At 47.6% G+C, this 20,000-nt stretch overlaps 2 protein-coding genes across 2 annotated transcripts in view; both read right to left on the bottom strand.

The window, feature by feature from the left end:
• Nucleotides 1-3,420, bottom strand: part of spdef (SAM pointed domain containing ets transcription factor) — a gene marked incomplete at its 5' end in the record, with an annotated part of 8,423 nt that extends 5,003 nt beyond the window's left edge. The window contains one exon of the mRNA XM_079747795.1: nt 2,919-3,420. Within this exon, the coding sequence (XP_079603921.1) occupies nt 2,919-3,420 (502 nt within the window). The remainder of the gene's footprint in view (nt 1-2,918) is intronic.
• Nucleotides 3,421-16,819: 13,399 nt separating this feature from the next.
• The window catches only part of ilrun (inflammation and lipid regulator with UBA-like and NBR1-like domains), a gene marked incomplete at its 5' end in the record, with an annotated part of 3,583 nt that continues 402 nt past the window's right edge, over nt 16,820-20,000 (bottom strand). Inside the window, 4 exon segments of the mRNA XM_079747704.1 lie at nt 16,820-16,949; nt 18,794-18,893; nt 18,895-19,108; nt 19,851-19,995. Of these exon segments, the coding sequence (XP_079603830.1) occupies nt 16,914-16,949; nt 18,794-18,893; nt 18,895-19,108; nt 19,851-19,995 (495 nt within the window). The 3' untranslated portion in view covers nt 16,820-16,913.

The following is a 20,000-nucleotide window of genomic DNA, read 5'->3' as shown; positions in this document are numbered from 1 at the left end:
CAACCATTTAAATGCAATCCACTCCAATAATGATCATTGTCACCAATGTATCAGACAGTCCATTGATGAGAATGATACGTAAGAAGCACACACCGACAGCGACACACACACACACACACACACACACACACACACACACACACACACACACCTACACACACACACGGTATGACTCAGTTATTCATTCCTGATCGATGTGACACCTCCCAGCTGTGTTTGCGTGTCACTCTGCGACTACGAGCGACGTCAGCCCACTGTAAAGTAATAGCTAACTGTCCCAGTAATTCGTTAGCGGCTGCTCAGTCAGCCGTGGCAACTGTTAAGTCAGTTCATCCCTCCCCACTGTTCGCCGCTGCTTAGGTGCTTTCTTAAACTCTGCTCATTTTGCATATCAGAGATCGAGCGATGTTTTCCTGAAAGGTGTGTACACACCCTTTGAGTCAGGATTCGTGCCCTGACACCACTCACTCAGAGAAGAACAATGGAGCAGGCGTGGGGGGGGGGGGGGGGGAAGGTTTATGACAGGTGTAAGACTCGGCTCACATAATGGCTTCTGTGTTTGCCGTGCCCGTTGAGCGGACCCCCGCCCCTCCCGGCTTCGCTGCTGTGTACTCCTCTCCTGACAGGAGTTCGCCATCGCTCTGTCGAGAGCGCAGAGGAGAAGGCTTGCGCAAAAGGTCAGGATTAAACAGATCCTGGAGCCGCCGTCACAGATCTTGGGCCACACGCCGGGACGTTATTCATTGAGCGCTCTATACACTGTTGGGATCAGGGTCATTGACGTCGCAAAAAACGGAGAACAAACACTATTTGATTGATTCTGACCGGATGTTTTAACCGTCAGTTGTACGTTTCTCTGTTTGTACGGTGATCTCCAGTTACATTTGATGTATTGTATTTGGGAATACTTGTTTTGCACCGATTAGGTTGAGTTACGCCATGAAGAAAAGCCCCGCCTCAAGCCAAACGTTATCTGTTGAGTCAGAATGAGCTCAAAGCAATGAGAACTTGCTTTCAGGAAGACGATTTTTTCTTCTGCATAATTATTTGTACATTAAATTTAGTACAAAATCATGTTGATCTGAATACTGAGGAAAATATTGACCAAACAAACATCTGCATTCATGGTTAAACAAATAGCAATGTTTGCCAAATCTAAATAAGTATCTCTTATAAAGGCAGCAAAGAATAAGGAGGAAATAAGTAAAAGCAATTAAATATAAATTGTACAGCCCGTGAATCTGGACTAAAAGTAATTTTAGATTTATCATTTTCAGTAGATGCAAAAACAACCTGCCACCTGTCAGAAGTCTAGATCAACTCTGTTCTCAGGGTAGACTCTAGATCAGGGCTAATCAACCTCCTTAACAAGTGGGCCGAAAAGGAAACTTGTCAGACGCATTCCTTCCTTCTTCACTTTTAATCGTATCATTATAAAAGATTTTGTTCTCACATATTTTGGACACGTATTTAGAATTCAAAAATGTTGTTTGAATCATCACAAAACAGCACTACTGTACATATGAGACATTTTGAGCCAGTGAGTCAGTGAGAGAGATCGCACTGCCTTGATTGCCTAGGTTGGCATGGAGCAACGTGCCCTTGCTCTGATGGCATTCATATGAGAAAAGCTAGACTCACATGTATCGGCTGAGCCAAACATCGTCAGAATAAGTGATGCCAGTTCCTGACTGTGGGATACTGATACTGGCTATTATCACCGGCTACACATGGAAACCTGATTTGCATGCAACTATTTTTCTCCTTTATTTCATTTGATTTTTGCATGCAACCTCATGCGGGCCAGAAACAAATTAGGGGGGGGTGCATTTGGCCCACAGGCCGCTAGTTCATCTACTATCTATCATCTGCTCTAGATCGACTCTGTTCTCAGGGTAGACTCTAGATCAACTCTGTTCTCAGGGTAGACTCTAGATCAACTCTGGTCTCAGGGTAGACTCTAGATCAATTCTGTTCTCAGGGTACGGTCTTCTAGATCAACTCTGTTCTCAGGGTAGACTCTAGATCAACTCTGTTCTCAGGGTACGGTCTTCTAGATCAACTCTGTTCTCAGGGTAGACTCTAGATCAACTCTGTTCTCAGGGTACGGTCTTCTAGATCAACTCTGTTCTCAGGGTAGACTCTAGATCAACTCTGTTCTCAGGGTAGACTCTAGATCAACTCTGTTCTCAGGGTAGACTCTAGATCAACTCTGTTCTCAGGGTAGCCTCTAGATCAACTCTGTTCTCAGGGTACGGTCTTCTAGATCAACTCTGTTCTCAGGGTAGACTCTAGATCAACTCTGTTCTCAGGGTAGACTCTAGATCAACTCTGTTCTCAGGGTAGACTCTAGATCAACTCTGTTCTCAGGGTACGGTCTTCTAGATCAACTCTGTTCTCAGGGTAGACTCTAGATCAACTCTGTTCTCAGGGTACGGTCTTCTAGATCAACTCTGTTCTCAGGGTAGACTCTAGATCAACTCTGTTCTCAGGGTAGACTCTAGATCAACTCTGTTCTCAGGGTAGACTCTAGATCAACTCTGTTCTCAGGGTAGACTCTAGATCAACTCTGTTCTCAGGGTAGACTCTAGATCAACTCTGTTTTCAGGGTAGACTCTAGATCAACTCTGTTCTCAGGGTAGACTCTAGATCAACTCTGTTCTCAGGGTAGACTCTAGATCAACTCTCTTCTCAGGGTACGGTCTTCTAGACCAACTCAACTCATGGCGGAAATGAACTGCCGCTGAACTTGTTAAACAAATCTCCAAACACTGTGAGCGCACCAACAAGATTCCACCTCCACAAGTGCACAGACCCCCACACTGCTAGCGCCCCCCGACACCGTGGTCCGATCTTAAGTTCCCCCGGCGGCAGAGAGAGAGAGGACGACGGAGGACGGAGGACGGAGGCGGCCTCACCAGGGGTGATGTTCAGCAGCTTGCAGGCCGTGGCGATGTCCTTCAGCACCTCTCCCACCACCATGGTTTGCACCTGTTCCAGGGACCGCTCCTCCTCCTGGCCGCTCAGGTCCCCCGGGGACAGGCTCTGGCCCTGGCTGTCGATGACCGGGCACTGCTCAGGCTCCTCCCTGCTGGGCTCCGGCGCCAGGCCCCCCAGGCCCCGTGGCGGGGGGAACAGGGCGGCGGCAGGGGCGGAGGAGCCGTCGGACAGCTTCAGCAGCCAGGTGGCGTCCTCCGTCAGGAGCATGTCGAAGCAGGACAGGTAGAGGCCCGGCAGGCCGCGCTCCGGGGCCTCCAGGCAGGGCTTGGTCTCCTCCTGGGGGCCCCAGGGGTCTCCGGGGGCCCGGGTGGTCCGCTCGCCGCGGGGTGCCCCCATGGAGGCCAGCCGCGGGCCGTAGGCGTCGTCGTGTGGGTTGGACATGTTGGCCACCTGGAGACGGGACCAAGAAGGGGTGTTCATGTTTAGAGGTTGGAGCTGGGTCAGGTGGTTGGTAGGTAGAACGGTCTGGTGGGTAGGGTCAGGGCCGTAGAACCAGATTCCCCCCCCCCCCCCCCCCCCCCACCCCGAATTCCCCCTACCAGCCCCCAGCGCAGAATTGTTGGGGGCCCCAAGCCTGTTCACCTTACACCCGCAGTCCAGCGGCCCTGGGTAGGGTGGTACCCCTCCTCCCAAACCCGGAGGCATCCTTGAGTAAGATGACACACAACCCCTATCTGCTCATTGAGGACATTGATCGACCACTGTTCACCAAGAAGAGTCAATCGGATAAGGTCCGTCACACTCCAAGGCTGCAAATCTAACGTCAAACCACCCCGAGCACGTGCTCACGTTCTGCCTGTAACACGGAAACCAAGGGAAGAAGATAACCGAAAACGGTACTACATCCAACAAACTGTTACAATGCTGATGGGGAAATTCACCAAGCTGATAAGAATTTATACAGGTATTCCCCAATTTCCTTGTGTAAACCAGCGATATGCAAAACAGACATAAAAACCTGTGATTAAATCCAGCCTTTAAACAAGTCAGAGTCAGCCATACCTCGTACTTCGAGACTTCCTCAGAGTCCGGTGCTCTGCAGGCTGCTAACAGGGTCCTGTGTGGTGATCGGACAGAGTCCACTGGAGGACAGAGGGTACCAGGAGGGGCTGTCTCTTTAAATGCACCCTGAGCCTCTAATCAACGCCACACTCTGGAGGGGATTGACCCCACGACGGACTCACTGCACAGCCCGACGCACAACCCCCTTAAACCAGCGCAGCGTCGGGGTTGCTGCCGGAGAACGGCATTGGGATGTTTGAGTCTCTTACGTTCGGGTCAGTGGGCCAAAATGGCGGCCGCCTTGGGGGTCGGTGACCGGCATTGAGACCTGAGCCATCGGTGGCGTCTGCCCCCGTCCTTCAAGGGACCAACTCTGCAGCCCTTCGTCTCCAGAACATCAGCTGGAGACTTTAATCAAAGGGGAAGTCCGTAAGAGAATGTGGTGGAGAGGGGGGGGGGGGGGGGGGGGGGGGAGAGAGGGAGAGAGGGAGAGAGAGGGAGAGAGGGTGGGACAGAGGGAGAGATTGAGAGAAAGAGAGAGAGAGAGCAAGACAGAGAGAGCAAGAGAGAGAATGTGGAGGAGAGAGAGAGGAAGAGATGGAGAGAGAACGAGAGGGTCTGGTGGAGAGAGAGAGAGCGAGAGAGAGAGAGAGAGAGAGAGATAGAGTTAGAAGGAGAGGGGGAGAGGGGGGGAGAGAGAGCTCAGGCTTTGAGTTGACCATGGATGCACTTTATGACGATGGGCTTCCCTTTACAGGGCTGCCCGTTTTGGTTCGTTCCAGAGCTGCTTTTTGAACCAGAGGGTCTCACAGTCTGGCTTCTCCAGCCACAGCTCACAAATGAGCAGGTCGGGCGGTAGTGCGCTTTTGCTCAAAGGTGTCAACAGGCAGGGCTGAACCCACAACCTTTACCCTAACCAGTAGAGAGCGTCCCTCGCCCGGCTCCGCAGCTACGGCCCTGAGCGGCTCAACGGAGGGAGGTGAGCAGGTTCCTCCTGCGAGGCAGAGCAGGGGAGGACGGACAGACGACAGACGGAGACATCCGCCCGGCCCCTCCGTTCTTTTTATCCGAGCCCGTAATGACTTGTTTGACTTCCCTGCGTGGGCCCCCGCCATAACACTTATCTCCGTGGAGATTGCCGCCATAAGACGGGACGTTTATGGCCGCCAGCCGCTGGCCGGGCGCAGTAATCTCCCAGCTCGCTCACGTGCGTCACATGACGCACGGCGTGGCCGTCCGCGCGGCGCTCCGGGGCCATGTGGCCGATGGAGAGGACCCACGGTGACCCGATGTCAGGAACCTTATCCAGAGTTATTCCGTCTGTTGAGTTTTAGGATGGTAAATGGACTTTATTTATGCCGCACTTTTCTAACCAGTGGCCACTCAAAGTGCTGTACAATATTGCGTTCACCCATTCATACACACATTCACACACCGACGGCGGTGTCAACCATGCAAGGAGTAAGGGTGAGGTGATCAAACTAGCAACCTTCCGGTTACCAGCAAACAAACGCTACCTCCTGAGCCGGAAAATGTTCAGACAGGATTGAATTGAATAGGGTAGGATTGAATAGGGGATTCAATCAAATAGGGAATGATAGTTTTATGTATTTCATGAAACGGGTGTCGAATACAAACCCCATTTGTATTTCCGGGGTAAAACGATCACCTTTGGCCAAAGGTGTCGCCAAAGAGAACGAAACAGAACTCTTTGAGATCGCCTCTTTAAACTCAGACCTCTGGACGAGAAAGCCCTTCCACGATATCCCAAATGAAGTCGTCCCTCCCAGAGCAAGACCTCTGAGGCCCTTTTGTTTGTTCACCCCCCCCTCCACTAAAAACCTTTTCCTATCCCTCCTTTCATCTCTCAATTTCCCGCAAACTATGCCCTCTCCTCACGGTGCCACCCTCCTCCCTGACTCCCATTCTCCCCCCAGATTAAAGCCCTGGTCGTCGCTGCCACCCCCCCCTCTCTGTAACAGCTTGCCCTAAGCCCATTAGCCAGCACATTTAACCACATTACGTGGAGGTGGAGTGGGTGGAGGGGGGTTGGAAGGGGGGGGGGGGGGTGTCCTGGGGCATCAGAGGACGAAGGCAAAGGAGAAGCAAACACCGGGCGGGCCGGGCAGCCGTCTGATCTCTAAATGAGCCGACTGAAGAGCTTGATATTCATTTCAGAGGAATTAGGGTGCGCTCCATTTGCTCTGCAAGGTCAGCCTTTGACACCCCCTCTTTGTCTCGCGGACCCCCAACAACCCCATAACCTCCACGGCCTTCTCCCTAGTAACCACTCAGCTTTTGATTCTGACTCTTCTGATTGGGCTGCATTCTTGGCGGGCGGGAGGAGAGGACTCTGTCTGAGTCAGCCCCCATGTCTGGCTCTGCTCCCCGGCTTATTGGTTTCTTGTTGTTGGGGTTAGGGCTAGGGTTATGTAGGTTTGAATGTGTTGTTACGTGTTGATATATATGTAGTTATGTATGTAGCTGGTTAGCTGATATGTATGTAGTTATATATATGTTGCTAGGCATAGGTAGTTATGTATAGTTAGTTAGTTGATATTTGTGTTGTTATGTATGTGTTGTTCTGTATATGTAGTTATGTATATGTGGTGATATATATGGTGTGTTGTTGTATAAATGGTATATAGTGTGTTATCTACATTTTGCTATATAAATGTTGCTATAAATATGTTGAGATATATGTTGATATATATGGTGTTATATATGTTGTTATATATATGTGGATATAATAATAATAATAAATTGTATTTATAACGCACTTTACATCAAATCAATGACCTCAAAGTGCTACGATGCACATTAAAAGATAAATACAACATAAAATACTAACTAGATTAAAAAGAAAAATAACAGAGAAAAAATAATCATTTAAAATAGCAGTTTAGGCAAAGGCTTTTCTAAAAAGGCCTTTTTTTTAAAAAGAATCCACAGTCTATACATATATATATAGATCTATGTATACATACAACATATATATTACAACATGTATATATGTTGTTATATAACAAGAGATATACATATTGTGGGTCTTCAGTATAGAGCTATATATATATATATATATATATATATAGGGCCCATATCACAAACCTGTAAGGGCTGAATGCGTATCCTAAAATACCAACTGGCGCTCATCCCTCTTTACTTAAGTGTTTACTTAACAGAAACAAACAAGACTTAAGACTCAAGTTGATGAATACTGACTTCCCTTCACACTCTCACAAACACACACACCACCACCCCACCCAACACACACACCACCACCCCACCCAACACACACACCACCACCCCACCCAACACACACAGGCGTTGACATTTCCCAGAACAAGGTAACCAGTGATCACCATGACGTGGTAACTGGTAACCAGTGATGCTGACTGTTAACGGTCAGCAGAAACACAGTATCTCCTCCTCCTCCTCCTCCTCCTCCTCCTCCTCCTCCTCGCCCTCCCTCTCCTCCTCCTCCTCCCCCTCCTCCTCCTCCTCCTCCTCCTCCTCCCCCTCCTCCTCCTCCTCCTCCCCCTCCTCCTCATCCTCCCTCTCCTCCTCCTCCTCCTCCTCCCCCTCCTCCTCGCCCTCCCTCTCCTCCTCCTCCTCCTCCTCCTCCTCCTCCTCCTCCTCCTCCCCCTCCTCCTCCTCCTCCTCCCCCTCCCTCCTCCTCCTCCTCATCCTCCTCCTCCTCCTCCTCCTCCTCCCCCTCCTCCTCCTCCTCCTCCTCATCCTCCCCCTCCTCCTCCCCCTCCTCCTCCTCCTCCTCCCCCTCCCTCCTCCTCCCCCTCCACCTCCTGCTCCTCCTCTGCTCTTCCCAAAGAGAAAGTTGTGTTGTTTGAGCCTCAGGGCAAGGAAGTGTATATAGCCAGGCGTGACTGTTTGCAGTTGCCCTCAAAGGGTAGTGCTACACACACACACACACACACACACACACACACACACAGCTTATATTGTCATTTCTTCTCATGGAAAGGCAGGATTAGCTGAGATGGCAACTGTAAGTTGTTAGAAGACTTTTGGGAAGACCCACCATCCTTTGTATGGTTGTGGAGGTTATACACACATACCATATCAGAGGAAAGAGAGGATCTTAGCGAAGCACAACAGTGCCTGTTGTCTGCTTGCTGGGCCAATGGCGTTTCAGCTAATAGCCTGTTAGCTGATAGTTTGTTAGCTAATAGCGTGCTAGCTGGTCGCGGTGCTGAAAGCTCTTGGGATGCTTATCAATCGGCCAGGTGTCACGTCAGACCTACATTCACATCATAAAGGTTTAAGGATCTACTAAATGTTCAATAAGTCTTGTTTTATGATGGGGGGGTGGGCTATCATGGTGTAGCAAGATAATAAAAGGGCAGGACTAAAACAATTTCATATTTATCTGAGAGAAGTCTATAACAAAGGTTATAGGGTTCATGTTAACTAGTATATGAACATCCATTATTAAATACCCTAACCATAACCCATAACCCATTACCCTTAACTCTAACTCGCTAACCCATATGCTTATGCTTTATAACAATTCTACTGTAGTTTGTTTAATCACAACTCGGATAATAATAATAATAATAATAATTGATAGGATTTATATAGCGCTTCTTTGGAGGTCACTCAAAGACGCGTGATGGCCACCAACGTTTCCTTCAGTTTATCCTGAAACACTTCCCTGATATCACATATCTGTGCTTGTTATCAAACACCCTCATCTCTCATTTGAACAGCCGGAGGTTTTGTTATTCCGGGTCCTCTAGCTATTGTTAATAACTGGTGTCTGAGTACATCCCAGACCAGTGAGATGGAGAGATCTTCATCGTGTCTTTAACTGTTACTTCGTTGTCTCATAAGCCTTTACACACTCAAGTGTTTGAGTGTATTCCTAATGGACCAAGCAATCTTCTAGTAGACATTTAAATAACATGAAGCTGGTTGGCTAACAGTGTTTAGATAGATAGAAGACAGTTGAAGATAAGACTGATGAATAGCATGTATATTAATAATTAACAATATAAAATGAATTGAGTAAGGGGAATCTTAACTATATGGATGCTTCTGGGGGCTGTGATTGTTATAATGTAGGGTGTTTAATCATGATTAATCATAGATTATGACGAGTCAGCTATTATTTAGAATAGATCATCATGTTTTATTATTTTATCTATTTTATCTGTATGTAATAAAAATGTTTGTAAGGTCTAATATGTAATGTATATTTGTACTAAAACCATAATTTCTTGTGATTTTAGTTCATATTTATTAAAAAAACTTCATATATTTCATATATGACATCTATTTTTCATAAAATGTCGGTTCATATCATTCAAATCTGTGATTTACAATGCTAGCAATAAATTATTTTCCCTTTTGTTGTATTTCAACAGCATGACTTTTTATGCAAATGACCAATGTCTCCATTTGAATGTTTAACCATTGAACCATTTAACAAGCACACTTACAAAAACAACCCTGGAATTAGAATAACAACCGTCCTCATAGCAATTTAACCACAACTTCCTTCGATTCCAATGAAACATAGAAACCGTCAACAAATCATTACGTTTTATATAAAACTGTCGTTAGCGTCAGCCACATAACCTCCTGCTCCTAAGAAACCAAATATTAACAATGCATAAAATATATTTTAAATATAGAAAAAACACACGTTTCTTGGTTCGTTTTCCCCCGGGCGCAGAGATCCCGCTCCTCTTACCTGCCAGGTGAGCTCTGGGCCCGCCACTCTCAACCAGCGCTGGGACCAACGGAGGCCGCTGATTGGACAGCACCCCCGGGTGCGACGCAGGGGGGGGTTCAGGTGACGCGACCCCGAACCGGGACCCGGGACGGCGAGAGAGGGAGAGATCCGAGGTGGAACGGCTCTGGACAGCCGCTGAACACCCGCTGAAGATGCGGATGTGGAGACACCTGGAAGGGAGGGGAGACCCAGAGGGTGTCTGTCTCTCAGTTGGGGGCCCCCGGAGGCCGGAGAGGGGGTCCGCTGTGGGCTCCACAACAAAGAGGCAGCCTGGAGGGGAACAGTTAGCGACGGCTAATCACAGAGGCACCTGCCTGGGTGTGGAGGGGGGAGAGAGAGGCTGAGGGAGAGCACAGGAATTCCTGCTGCTCCATTGACTGCAGGGCGCATTTATGTGCTGCTTGTTTACCTATGCACACACACGCGCACAGATGCACACACACACACACACGCACAGACGCACACACACACGCACAGACGCGCACACACACGCACAGACGCGCACACACACGCACAGACGCGCACACACACGCACAGATGCGCACACACACACGCAGGCAGGCACAAACACCAACAGGCACACACACGCACACACACACACACAGGCACACACACACACAGGCATACACACGCACAGATGCACACACACACACACAGATGCACACACACACACACACACACACACTCATTCTGAACCCTTTTGAAGCACGTCTGACTGACTTGTGTCTCACCGTGTGGAGTTGGTTTGAGTTCCCAGCAAGTTAGAGAACTAGTGAGGTTATAATAGAGACCCTTTAAGGTTATGATAATGACACTGTAAGGTGATAAGCATGACACTCTAAGGTTATAATAATGACCCTCCAAGTTTATAGTATGATAATAATAGGTTATGATAATGACACTCGAAGGTTATAGTATGATAATAGAAGTTTGTGACAATGACACTGTGTGGTGATAATCATGACACTTTAAGGTGATAATAATTAACCTTTAAGGTTATATTAATGACCCCTTAAGGTTATAATAATGACCCTTTAAGGTTATAGCATAATAATAAAGGGTTATGATAATGACACTTCAAGGTTATAATAATGATACTATAAGTTTATAATAATGACCCTTTAAGGTTATGATAATGACACTTCAAGGTTATAAAAATGATACTATAAGCTTATAATAATGACCCTTTAGGGTTATGATAATGACACTTCAAGGTTATAATAATGATAATATACAGTTGAAATAAGGCTATTGTAAGATTGTAAAAATGATCATTTAAGGTGGTAATAATGACACAAGAAAGTTATGATAATGATAATATCAAGTGTATAGAAAGGGTTTGTAAATGTGTTGAGAAAATGTAATTGTTATTAACTTTTTATTAATGAGCAAATTATTTATTTAGGTATCCGTGTTAAGCAGCGCACCGTTAGCTTGTTCGTTTTGTGTCGTTTTTTTCTTTGAAATAAAACAGGTTTATCATTACATGGAACCTCTGTACGGGTAATTTGATATCAATCCTATTTTCCTGCGGTTTAGAAAATGTCATATCCCGTTGAGTTTTATTTGTGTGTGTGTGTGTGTGTGTGTGTGTGTGTGTGTGTGTGCGTGTGTGTGTGCGTGTGTGTGCGTGCCTCAATGTGTCTGATGTCAGCCAGCTGCATCAGCCCTCCTACATCAGCTCGCCCCGTGCCGTGGGCGAGAGAATGTTCGTAGACACACCGAATCAACCAGCTCCTTTAAGGAGAACTACTGACGTGTGTGAATCAGTTGTGTTAAGTTGTGTTGAGTTGTTTTACCTGGAAGACACGGTGGCTGCATGCATAGCGTGCATGTGGGTACATCTGTGTGCCTACTCCTTCCAAAACCCATTCCTTCAGGCTGTGGGGTTCGTCTCCTTCGGTCGGGTTCGGGGAGAATGGAATCCACCCAGTTGCTCAATACTGATTTCCAGATTCCTTCGCTGGGCTCATTTCTCACACATCAATCCCTCCGAATCCCCCCAAATTTGCATGGCAGTTTCTTTAACTACGGAGGTGTTGTGTGTCAAGTGTTGTGCGTCTGACCTTTCTTGACTCTTGACTTTCGTAACCCTGGCAGGCTTACACTCACACACACACACACACACACACACACACACACACACACACACACACACACACACACACACACGCACGCAGACACACACATACACACACACACACACACACGTACACATACAGAAACACAGACACACACAGACACATACAGACACACAGTAACACACATTCACACACACACATACACGTAAACACACACACGTACACTCACACACACACACACACACACACACACGGAGACACACACATTCAAACACACTCGTCTACTGTGGGGCAGGTGTTTGTCTCTCAGTGACATGCTTACGAGAAAACACAAAAGACCCATTCACAGATCCCATCTTTGGGGTCCAACAGTGTATCTGACACAAGGAACTCAATTTGCCGTGAAAACTGTTGGTGACGCTCCCACATTCCAGTTCTGCAATTCTAAAACACTCAAACGAAGAAAGGTCAATTGTAATGGCTGATACTTGAGTTCCACACCACATCAGCGCGCTGCGCGATTAATTTAATACCGACTTCCGTTGGGACCTGTCTTCCTCATGTTTTGTGCATTGTACATTTTGTAATTATCCTTTTAACTGTAATTAATTATAAGATATTTCCTGAACACCCAGAATGCATTGCTCTAGACAGTTGCCATTATAAGCATGTCTTTTCGAGTGAGATCGGGAGAGGACAAATCTCAGAGTGTGAATGAAAGAATGAATAAGTGAATGAATGAATGAGTGGATGGATGGATGGATGAATGAATGAATGAGCACCTGTTGTGTGCGTCTTACTGCGTGCCATCGCACACCGAGATGAGAATCAGCCAAACGTCTGCGTGCGGATTATAGTTTAGATTGGAGGATTTGTTGAAACTTTAAACAAATAAAACATCCAATCTAATCTCCTTTTTACTTCCATCGCAGCTCGCCGGCCGTATGGTGGGGTGGGTGTCTGGCATTCGTCCCTGTGCCCTGGGCTTCCTGGGTTGGTCCCCCCCCGGGGGGACCAACCCGGCCGATAGCTCTCCCCGGACCAGTGAGGTCTCCGTCAGACTTTTAGAACCAGAGTGAGCCAGTGTTAACCTTAGTAATATTATTATTGTTATTACTATGAGCTACTCACGGTGTACCTGCGGATAAATATTTTGTATTTTTTGTTATATATTATTATTATTATCATTATTATTATCATTAAGTAACTATATTATTATCATTAATATAGAGGTGGACCCCTTACGATAAGACAGCTCTTTCCCAAGGGGGACAGGACCCAGACAGCAGTGGAGGGTCAGAGTCCGCGTGAGGAGGTCCAGACCTCAAGAATAAAACTGAAGATGCTTGGGATTCATCAGTGTTTGTCCGAAACAACAGAAGGATGTTGGTTCTATTTGTTTGATTTTGTCTATCAAATTCTGCTAAAAGAGCGTATGGCAGACAGCAGACACACAGTGTTCTCCCTGCTGTAGAAATAGATATAATACAAATATATATATATATATATCCTCCTCAGTGTGCAGACACCTGTCTTGAATTCCTTCACTTCTCCCCCTCGTTCCCTCCCTCTCCCTCCCTCTCTCTTAGTCTCTCCCTTTCTCCCATTTTCTCTCTCCCTCCCTCTCCCTCTCTTCCACACCCTATTTTTCTCTACCTATCTCTCTCTCATTGCATCTCTTTCTCCCTCCCTCTCTACCTATACCTTTCTCTCTCTCTTTGTTTATCTCTCTCCCCCTCCATCTCTCTCTCTCTTCATATATCGCTTTCTCCCTCCCTCTCTCTCTCCCTCTCTCTACCTATACCTTTCTCTCTCTGTTTATCTCTCTCCCCCTCCATCTCTCTCTCTCTCTCTCTCTTCGTATATCTTTCACCCTCCCGCCCTCTCTCTTTGTTTATCTCTCCCCCTCCATCTCTCGCTCTCTCTCTTCATATATCTCTTTCTCCCTCCCTCTCTCTCTCTCCCTCTCTCTCTCTCTCTCCCTCTACCTATACCTTTCTCTCTCTTTGTTTATCTCTCTCCCTCCATCTCTCTCTCTCTCTGGGAGATATGATCTTTGCACAATCACAAATATGAGCCTGAATCAATATTTACCGAGGGCTCCTGTCACACAGCGCCTGCACAATAATCACCTGTGCTCTCCTTCTCAATCTGTCGCCCATCTCAACACACACATGCCAGCACACACACACACACACACACACAGGCACGCACGCAGGCCAGCACACAGAGGCATGCATGCACATCAACACACACACAGGCACCCACCCACACACCCACATGCCAGCACACACACAGGCACGCACACACACATATCAACACACACACATGCCAGCACACACACACACAGGCACACATGCACGCAGAAACCACACACAGGCAGGTGTGTGTCTGTGCATGCATTTGTGTGTGTGTATGTCTGTATATGTGTAAGTGTGTGTGTGTCTCTGTATATTTTTGTAAGAATTTGTGTGTGTGACTACGAGTGTGGGTCTGAAGGTCTGTGTGTGTGCGTGTGTATATTTGAGAAAGTGTGTCTGTGCACGTGTCCGTTTATGTGTGTACATATGTGTGTGTGTGTTAAACCTACATATTACACTTTATCATTGTATGACAATCACATGACTAGTGATGACCCCGCCCAACTCGCCCCCCGCTGTGTCAGAGTAGACACACACACACACACACACACACACACAATGTATCCAGTCACAACACACTCTGGCGTTCATTTAATAATACAAAGGTTTATTTATACAGGAAAAAAGGCTTCCGTCCAGACATGTCTCTTCAGGGAAATGTGTCTCTCAGGCCTCAGTAAACCTCAGCTCGGTAGCGCCACCATGCTGCCAGCACGGCGCTGCACCCAGACACCCACGGCAAGACCTGCAGGAATAGGAGAGCTCTCATCGACCACACATGTCTGGGTGCGCACTCGCCTGCTCTCACACACACACACACACACACACACACACACACACACACACACACTCTGAAAGGAACACACACACACACATGGACTCTGAAAGGAACACACAAACACAAACACACTCGCTCTCAGACACAAACGCATGCACTCTCAAAGACACACACACACACACACAGAAAAAAAAAACTTCATAATTAGTACAAATAAAAAACAAAAAACAAAAACTAGGCAGGGCCGTGGATTAGTTTCCTTGTTCCGTTATTTCCCTGGGGAGTCATGTGGGAGCTGGGGTGTGATCACAAGCCCATCCGACGAAGACTGGAGCTCGCTAGGCTGGTCTTCAAAGCGGCCCATTGACGAAGATATGCAAATCGGATCAGCTTACGTTGCCGTGCGTTACAAAGACGTGCACGGTCGGTGTGGGCTGAGGTGTGTGATCCGTTCACTCACTGGTGGGAATCTCACCAGCAACCCACAAGCCAAACAGCATTTCCCTGGTGACGTGGAGTTTAGACAAGTGCATGGAAACGGACCTCCTTCTAAAACCTTCGTTTACCCACAGGCCACACAGAAGAAAAAATCAAATATTTGGAAACGTTTTTGGTGAAGATAAGACAATCAATATATTCTTCGGCCTCTTAGAGTCAAAAGTCCAGGAGTAAAGTCATCCAGGGTAGTCCTGGACTTATGACTAGAAGAGCTGTCTGAACCATGCATGTAACATACCCGTCCCCAGCACACACACACACACACACACACACACACACTTACACACACACAGCACCAGTGATTACCATCCCAGGTGACATACAGCGTTGTGCAAATAGCAGTAGCAGTTCTAAAGTTTGTGATTAAAAAGCCTCTTATTTTCTACTTGGACATACAGGCCAAAAAAAAAAGTTGCATTATTTTCTATCTGACGTCTGATTGACACATGACTTGAATAATAGCACCACCTGCTGGCTGTGTGGATACTTGTATTTTTTTAAGTGAAGGGTATAATAAATTAACTCTGGGGGAATTAATGACTTAGTGACAAAATACTGAACAATACTGACGACATACATGCCTATTGAATCTCTCTTAAATGTTACATGTTTTTCTGAACAGATACAACATTTGTGGATTAAGCACACACCGTTTTGTCAGTTAAGCCCGAAAAAAACACATAATTCATACTTAACAAGTCCATACCCGCACGCATTTAATAGACTTAAGACAGCGATTCACCCGCTTAAAATATGTACCCCGGCAAAATAGATTTAGATGGCTTTGTTTTAACCTACCAGTCTCCCCAGCGTCCACACACACATACACACACACACACACACACACACACACACACACACACACACACAACTCATCATTTATCTAACGCCAAACGAAAACCCGGTAAAAACAATCATCAATCAGCTTCTGGTCATCAACCACGCTGTGATGCGACGGTGTGATGTCATTGACTGCCTGATGACATCGACGCGCTGACGGTGTGATGTCATCCACTGCCTGATGACGTCACAGCACTGACCGTACCTCAAGGAGCGGCGCGGTCCGTAAACATCTCGCCTTCGCTGCGGCTTTATTCATTCATTCATTCATTCACTCGTTCATTTCGACCTTGACTCAACCTTGGTTTGATGATGCGTGTCAAACCCACCACTGGCTCCCCATCCCCTCTGAACCGCCAATCACACCGCTCCCCATAGACAGCACCAATCACAGCTCCCCACCAGGCACACCGCAGCCAATCAGGAAGGTCCATTCTTCAAACGGCCGGTGCTGTCCCAGAGGTGTCGACGGTCGCGTTTGGATATTTTCAACTTCATACCCCACCGCGGAAACATAAAGAAAGCTGCAGTCTGAGACGTCTCCGCTTAGGGGTTCAAACCCCCTTAAAACAAAGCAGTCGGAGGAGGTCTGGGTGTCTGTGTAGCCGTGGCTCGTGTCTCTGTTGGGGGGCCCGGAGGGGCCCTTAGGGCTCCCGGGGGGTTGGGTGTTGTCACAGAGTCAATAGAGAACAACTGTCCCTTCACCCTGCCTCGGGTCAACACGCTCCTCCTCCTCCTCCTCTTCCTCCTCCTCCTCCCCTCGCCGCACCCCTCCTCTTCCTCCGGGCCCCCCGCCCCGTTGGGGGGCCCCCGTGCTCCTAGCTCTGTCCGGAGGGGAAGGGCCCGCCAACGCCCTGGGGGAACACCAGCAAACAACGTCAACAACAACAACAACAAAGCGGCTGCTTAATTCACTGTTAGGGATTTTAGGACTAAATTTGTGGTTGTTTTACCATTTTTGTTACATTATTGTTTCAACCGAAGTTGGAGAACTGTTTGGCCTGAGGGTGTTCTGAGGCCGAACCATTTTAACCTTTAATCTGCCTTAATGTGGTGGAAAGTAACGGTTTGGCCTGGGGAGTTCATCAAACAAATGATTCAGCCTCACAGTTCACGTGTTCCAGGTTCCCATGATAGGAGGGAGAAAGTGTTGATAGTGATAATATTAAGAATAGAATAGCAACGATAGAGCAGAGAAAAAGGGTAAAAACCAGGACAAACCAGTTTCTGCGCAGCCCAGAACTTGGCACTCACAGAGAGATTTAGAACGTGACTTTGATCAACATTTGGATTAGCGGTGATACAGGAAGTTCTCGACTGAGGTCTGCCCCACGGTGGTGACGCAGAGAACTACACCACCAAGCCATTCATGGGAACAGTCAATAATCACGTTACTGTGTATCAACTCATCAGCATCGTTTTAGAGGTCAACGTGCGTTATCTTATCACTATCAATCAGCAGTACGTCACAAGCTTTGAAAGGATCCAACTTTCAAAAACCTGTCTGTGTTAGAACAATCAAGACTCTAAGGTGATTCAATGTTATCAGTAGGAATCCCATTAATTAACAGATACACACAGATAACTTTGAATCTTATCTAAATGAAATGATTGAACATGACCTTTTGAGTTGACTGGCATCAGGGTCACAGGTTCGGCCCGGCTTGAGTAAGAGATTAACACCCTCACTGTATTCCAAGACTTTGAATAACAGCACCCACTAGAGGGCTTAAATATATATAAATATAAGAAATAGATATATTTATTCACGGTTACCTTTGTCCTCTTTTTAAACATTTAAATGAGCCAATGCGCCGGTAGTGATAAGGCCTCTGGTCCACGGCGACTTCAGGCATGAGCAAACTAACTCAGAGACTCCCCGCCGGAGGTCAGGACCCCTCATCCCCAGTGTTTGTAACAACGCCGTTTAAAATTACGCCGTTAGGTAACGCCGTTATTTTTTCAGTAACGGGGTAATCTAACTAATTACTGTTTCCGTCGTTACAACGCCGTTACCGTTACTGTACGTTAAATGCGGTGCGTTACTATGAATTGATTGAATAAAGTGCGTAATCCGAACGCACCCCTGGCTCCAAACACAAACTGCTAGTGAGGAGACCGGGTGGGTCAACAACGAGATAAGCGATTATGATTGGCTAAGGCAGAGTCATGTTTCATGGTAGCCAATAGGAGCCAGTGATTTTACACACAAGCCAAGACATGCGCGCCACACATACACACACACACACACACACACACACACACACGCACACACGCACACACCAAACAGATTCAATGAAGCAGCAGAAATGGCGAGTCCGGAGCAATCCGTTGAAAAGTTGGCATTTTCTGTAGTATTCGGCAGATGTTCCACAGCCTTTGCAACTAAGAAAATTAAAATTCATTCATTAAACCCATTAAGGCCAAGTGAAAACTGCTCAGAAAAATCCAAATTCTTTGACATATAGCAACTTTCTTTTTTTAACAGTAACGCAAATAGTTCCCTGGTAACTAGTTACTTTTATTATCGAGTAATTCAGTTACTAACTCAGTTACTTTTTGGAACAAGTAGTGAGTGACTATAACTAATTACTTTTTTAAAGTAACGTTCGCGACACTGCTCAGCACACTATTCTCCCCCCCCCCCCCGGACTGTGTGCTGAACCCCCTCACCAGGCCAACCCCGTCGGCCTCTCACCTGTCCGTAGGTGACCCCCTGGGGCCGGCTGCTCTGTAGGTCCACCCCGTTGGGCTCCGTCCCGAGGGGCCCCGGCCCCGTCTCCCAGGGGCCTCCCCCCGTCCCCGCCGTCCTTCAGCCCCGTCCTCTCCCCGCCCCCCCCGTCCTGTTGGTGCTGGGGGTGGTGCTTGTTCTTCTGCGGCGAGGCGAAGGGGTTGAAGTCGCCCTGCGGGTGGCGCTGTGGCTGCGTGTTGAACTCTGTCTCGAAGGAGGACAGCTGCTGCGTCACGCCCAGCAGACCGCCCACCTCCACGCTCAGGATCACCCAGATCACGTCTGCGGGGGGGGGGGGGGAGACCGGTTATGAACTCTGTATGAAGAGTCCGCCACGTTGTGTCCTCTGTGTTATGACATTCAATGAAGACACTTTAGAGACTGACATTGAATGAACATTGAATGAAGACACTAAAGTGAAGACACTAAAGCCGGAGACCGGCTTTAGTGTCTTCACTTTAGTGTCTTCATTCAATGTCTGTCTCTTTGTTGTGTGGCCGTGTGTATCTTGAGCTGTTTGTGTGTACCTGACTGCAAGACAAGTTTCCCTTTTGGGACGACAAAGTTAAACTGAACTGAACTGAACGGGGAGATCTACATGAAACCGTCTTTAGGGTCTTTTAACGCCGAGGACCCCGCGGGCGGCACGCGGCTCAGGAGGCGGAGCGGGTCGGCTGGTAGCCAGAAGGTTGCTAGTTCGATCCCCGGCTCCTCCTAGCGGAGTGTCGAGGTGTCCCTGAGCGAGACGCCTCACCCTGACTGCTGCCGACGAGCCGGCTGTCGCCCTGCGTGGCTGACACCGCCATCGGTGTGCGAACGTGTACGTGAAAGGGTGAATGTTAGGCAATATTGTAAAGCGCTTTGAGTGGCCACTGGTTAGAAAAGCGCTGTTCATATGCATGACATTTATCCCTTACAACAGGGGTTAGACGTTTCATACAGAGATCTACGACCACAGACTTGTTAGTGGCCGGTAATTCTTAGCCCTGAACAACATTAGGTGTGTGTCGCTGGTATGTCCCACCTCCATAGAAGAGGCCGGTGGCGGTGCACATCCTCCACTGGCCCTGATACATGCCCGGGACGGCGGGGCTGTGCATCTGCACGCTGACGTCAAACATCTCCTGGGGGTCCAGGGACCTGACCAGCACCATGTTTACGTGGCCGAACTGGT

Source organism: Pollachius pollachius (genome assembly GCF_949987615.1).
Source record: "Pollachius pollachius genome assembly, chromosome: 12".
Classification (NCBI taxonomy): Eukaryota; Metazoa; Chordata; class Actinopteri; order Gadiformes; family Gadidae; genus Pollachius; species Pollachius pollachius.
This window is presented reverse-complemented; position numbering and strand designations above follow the sequence as displayed.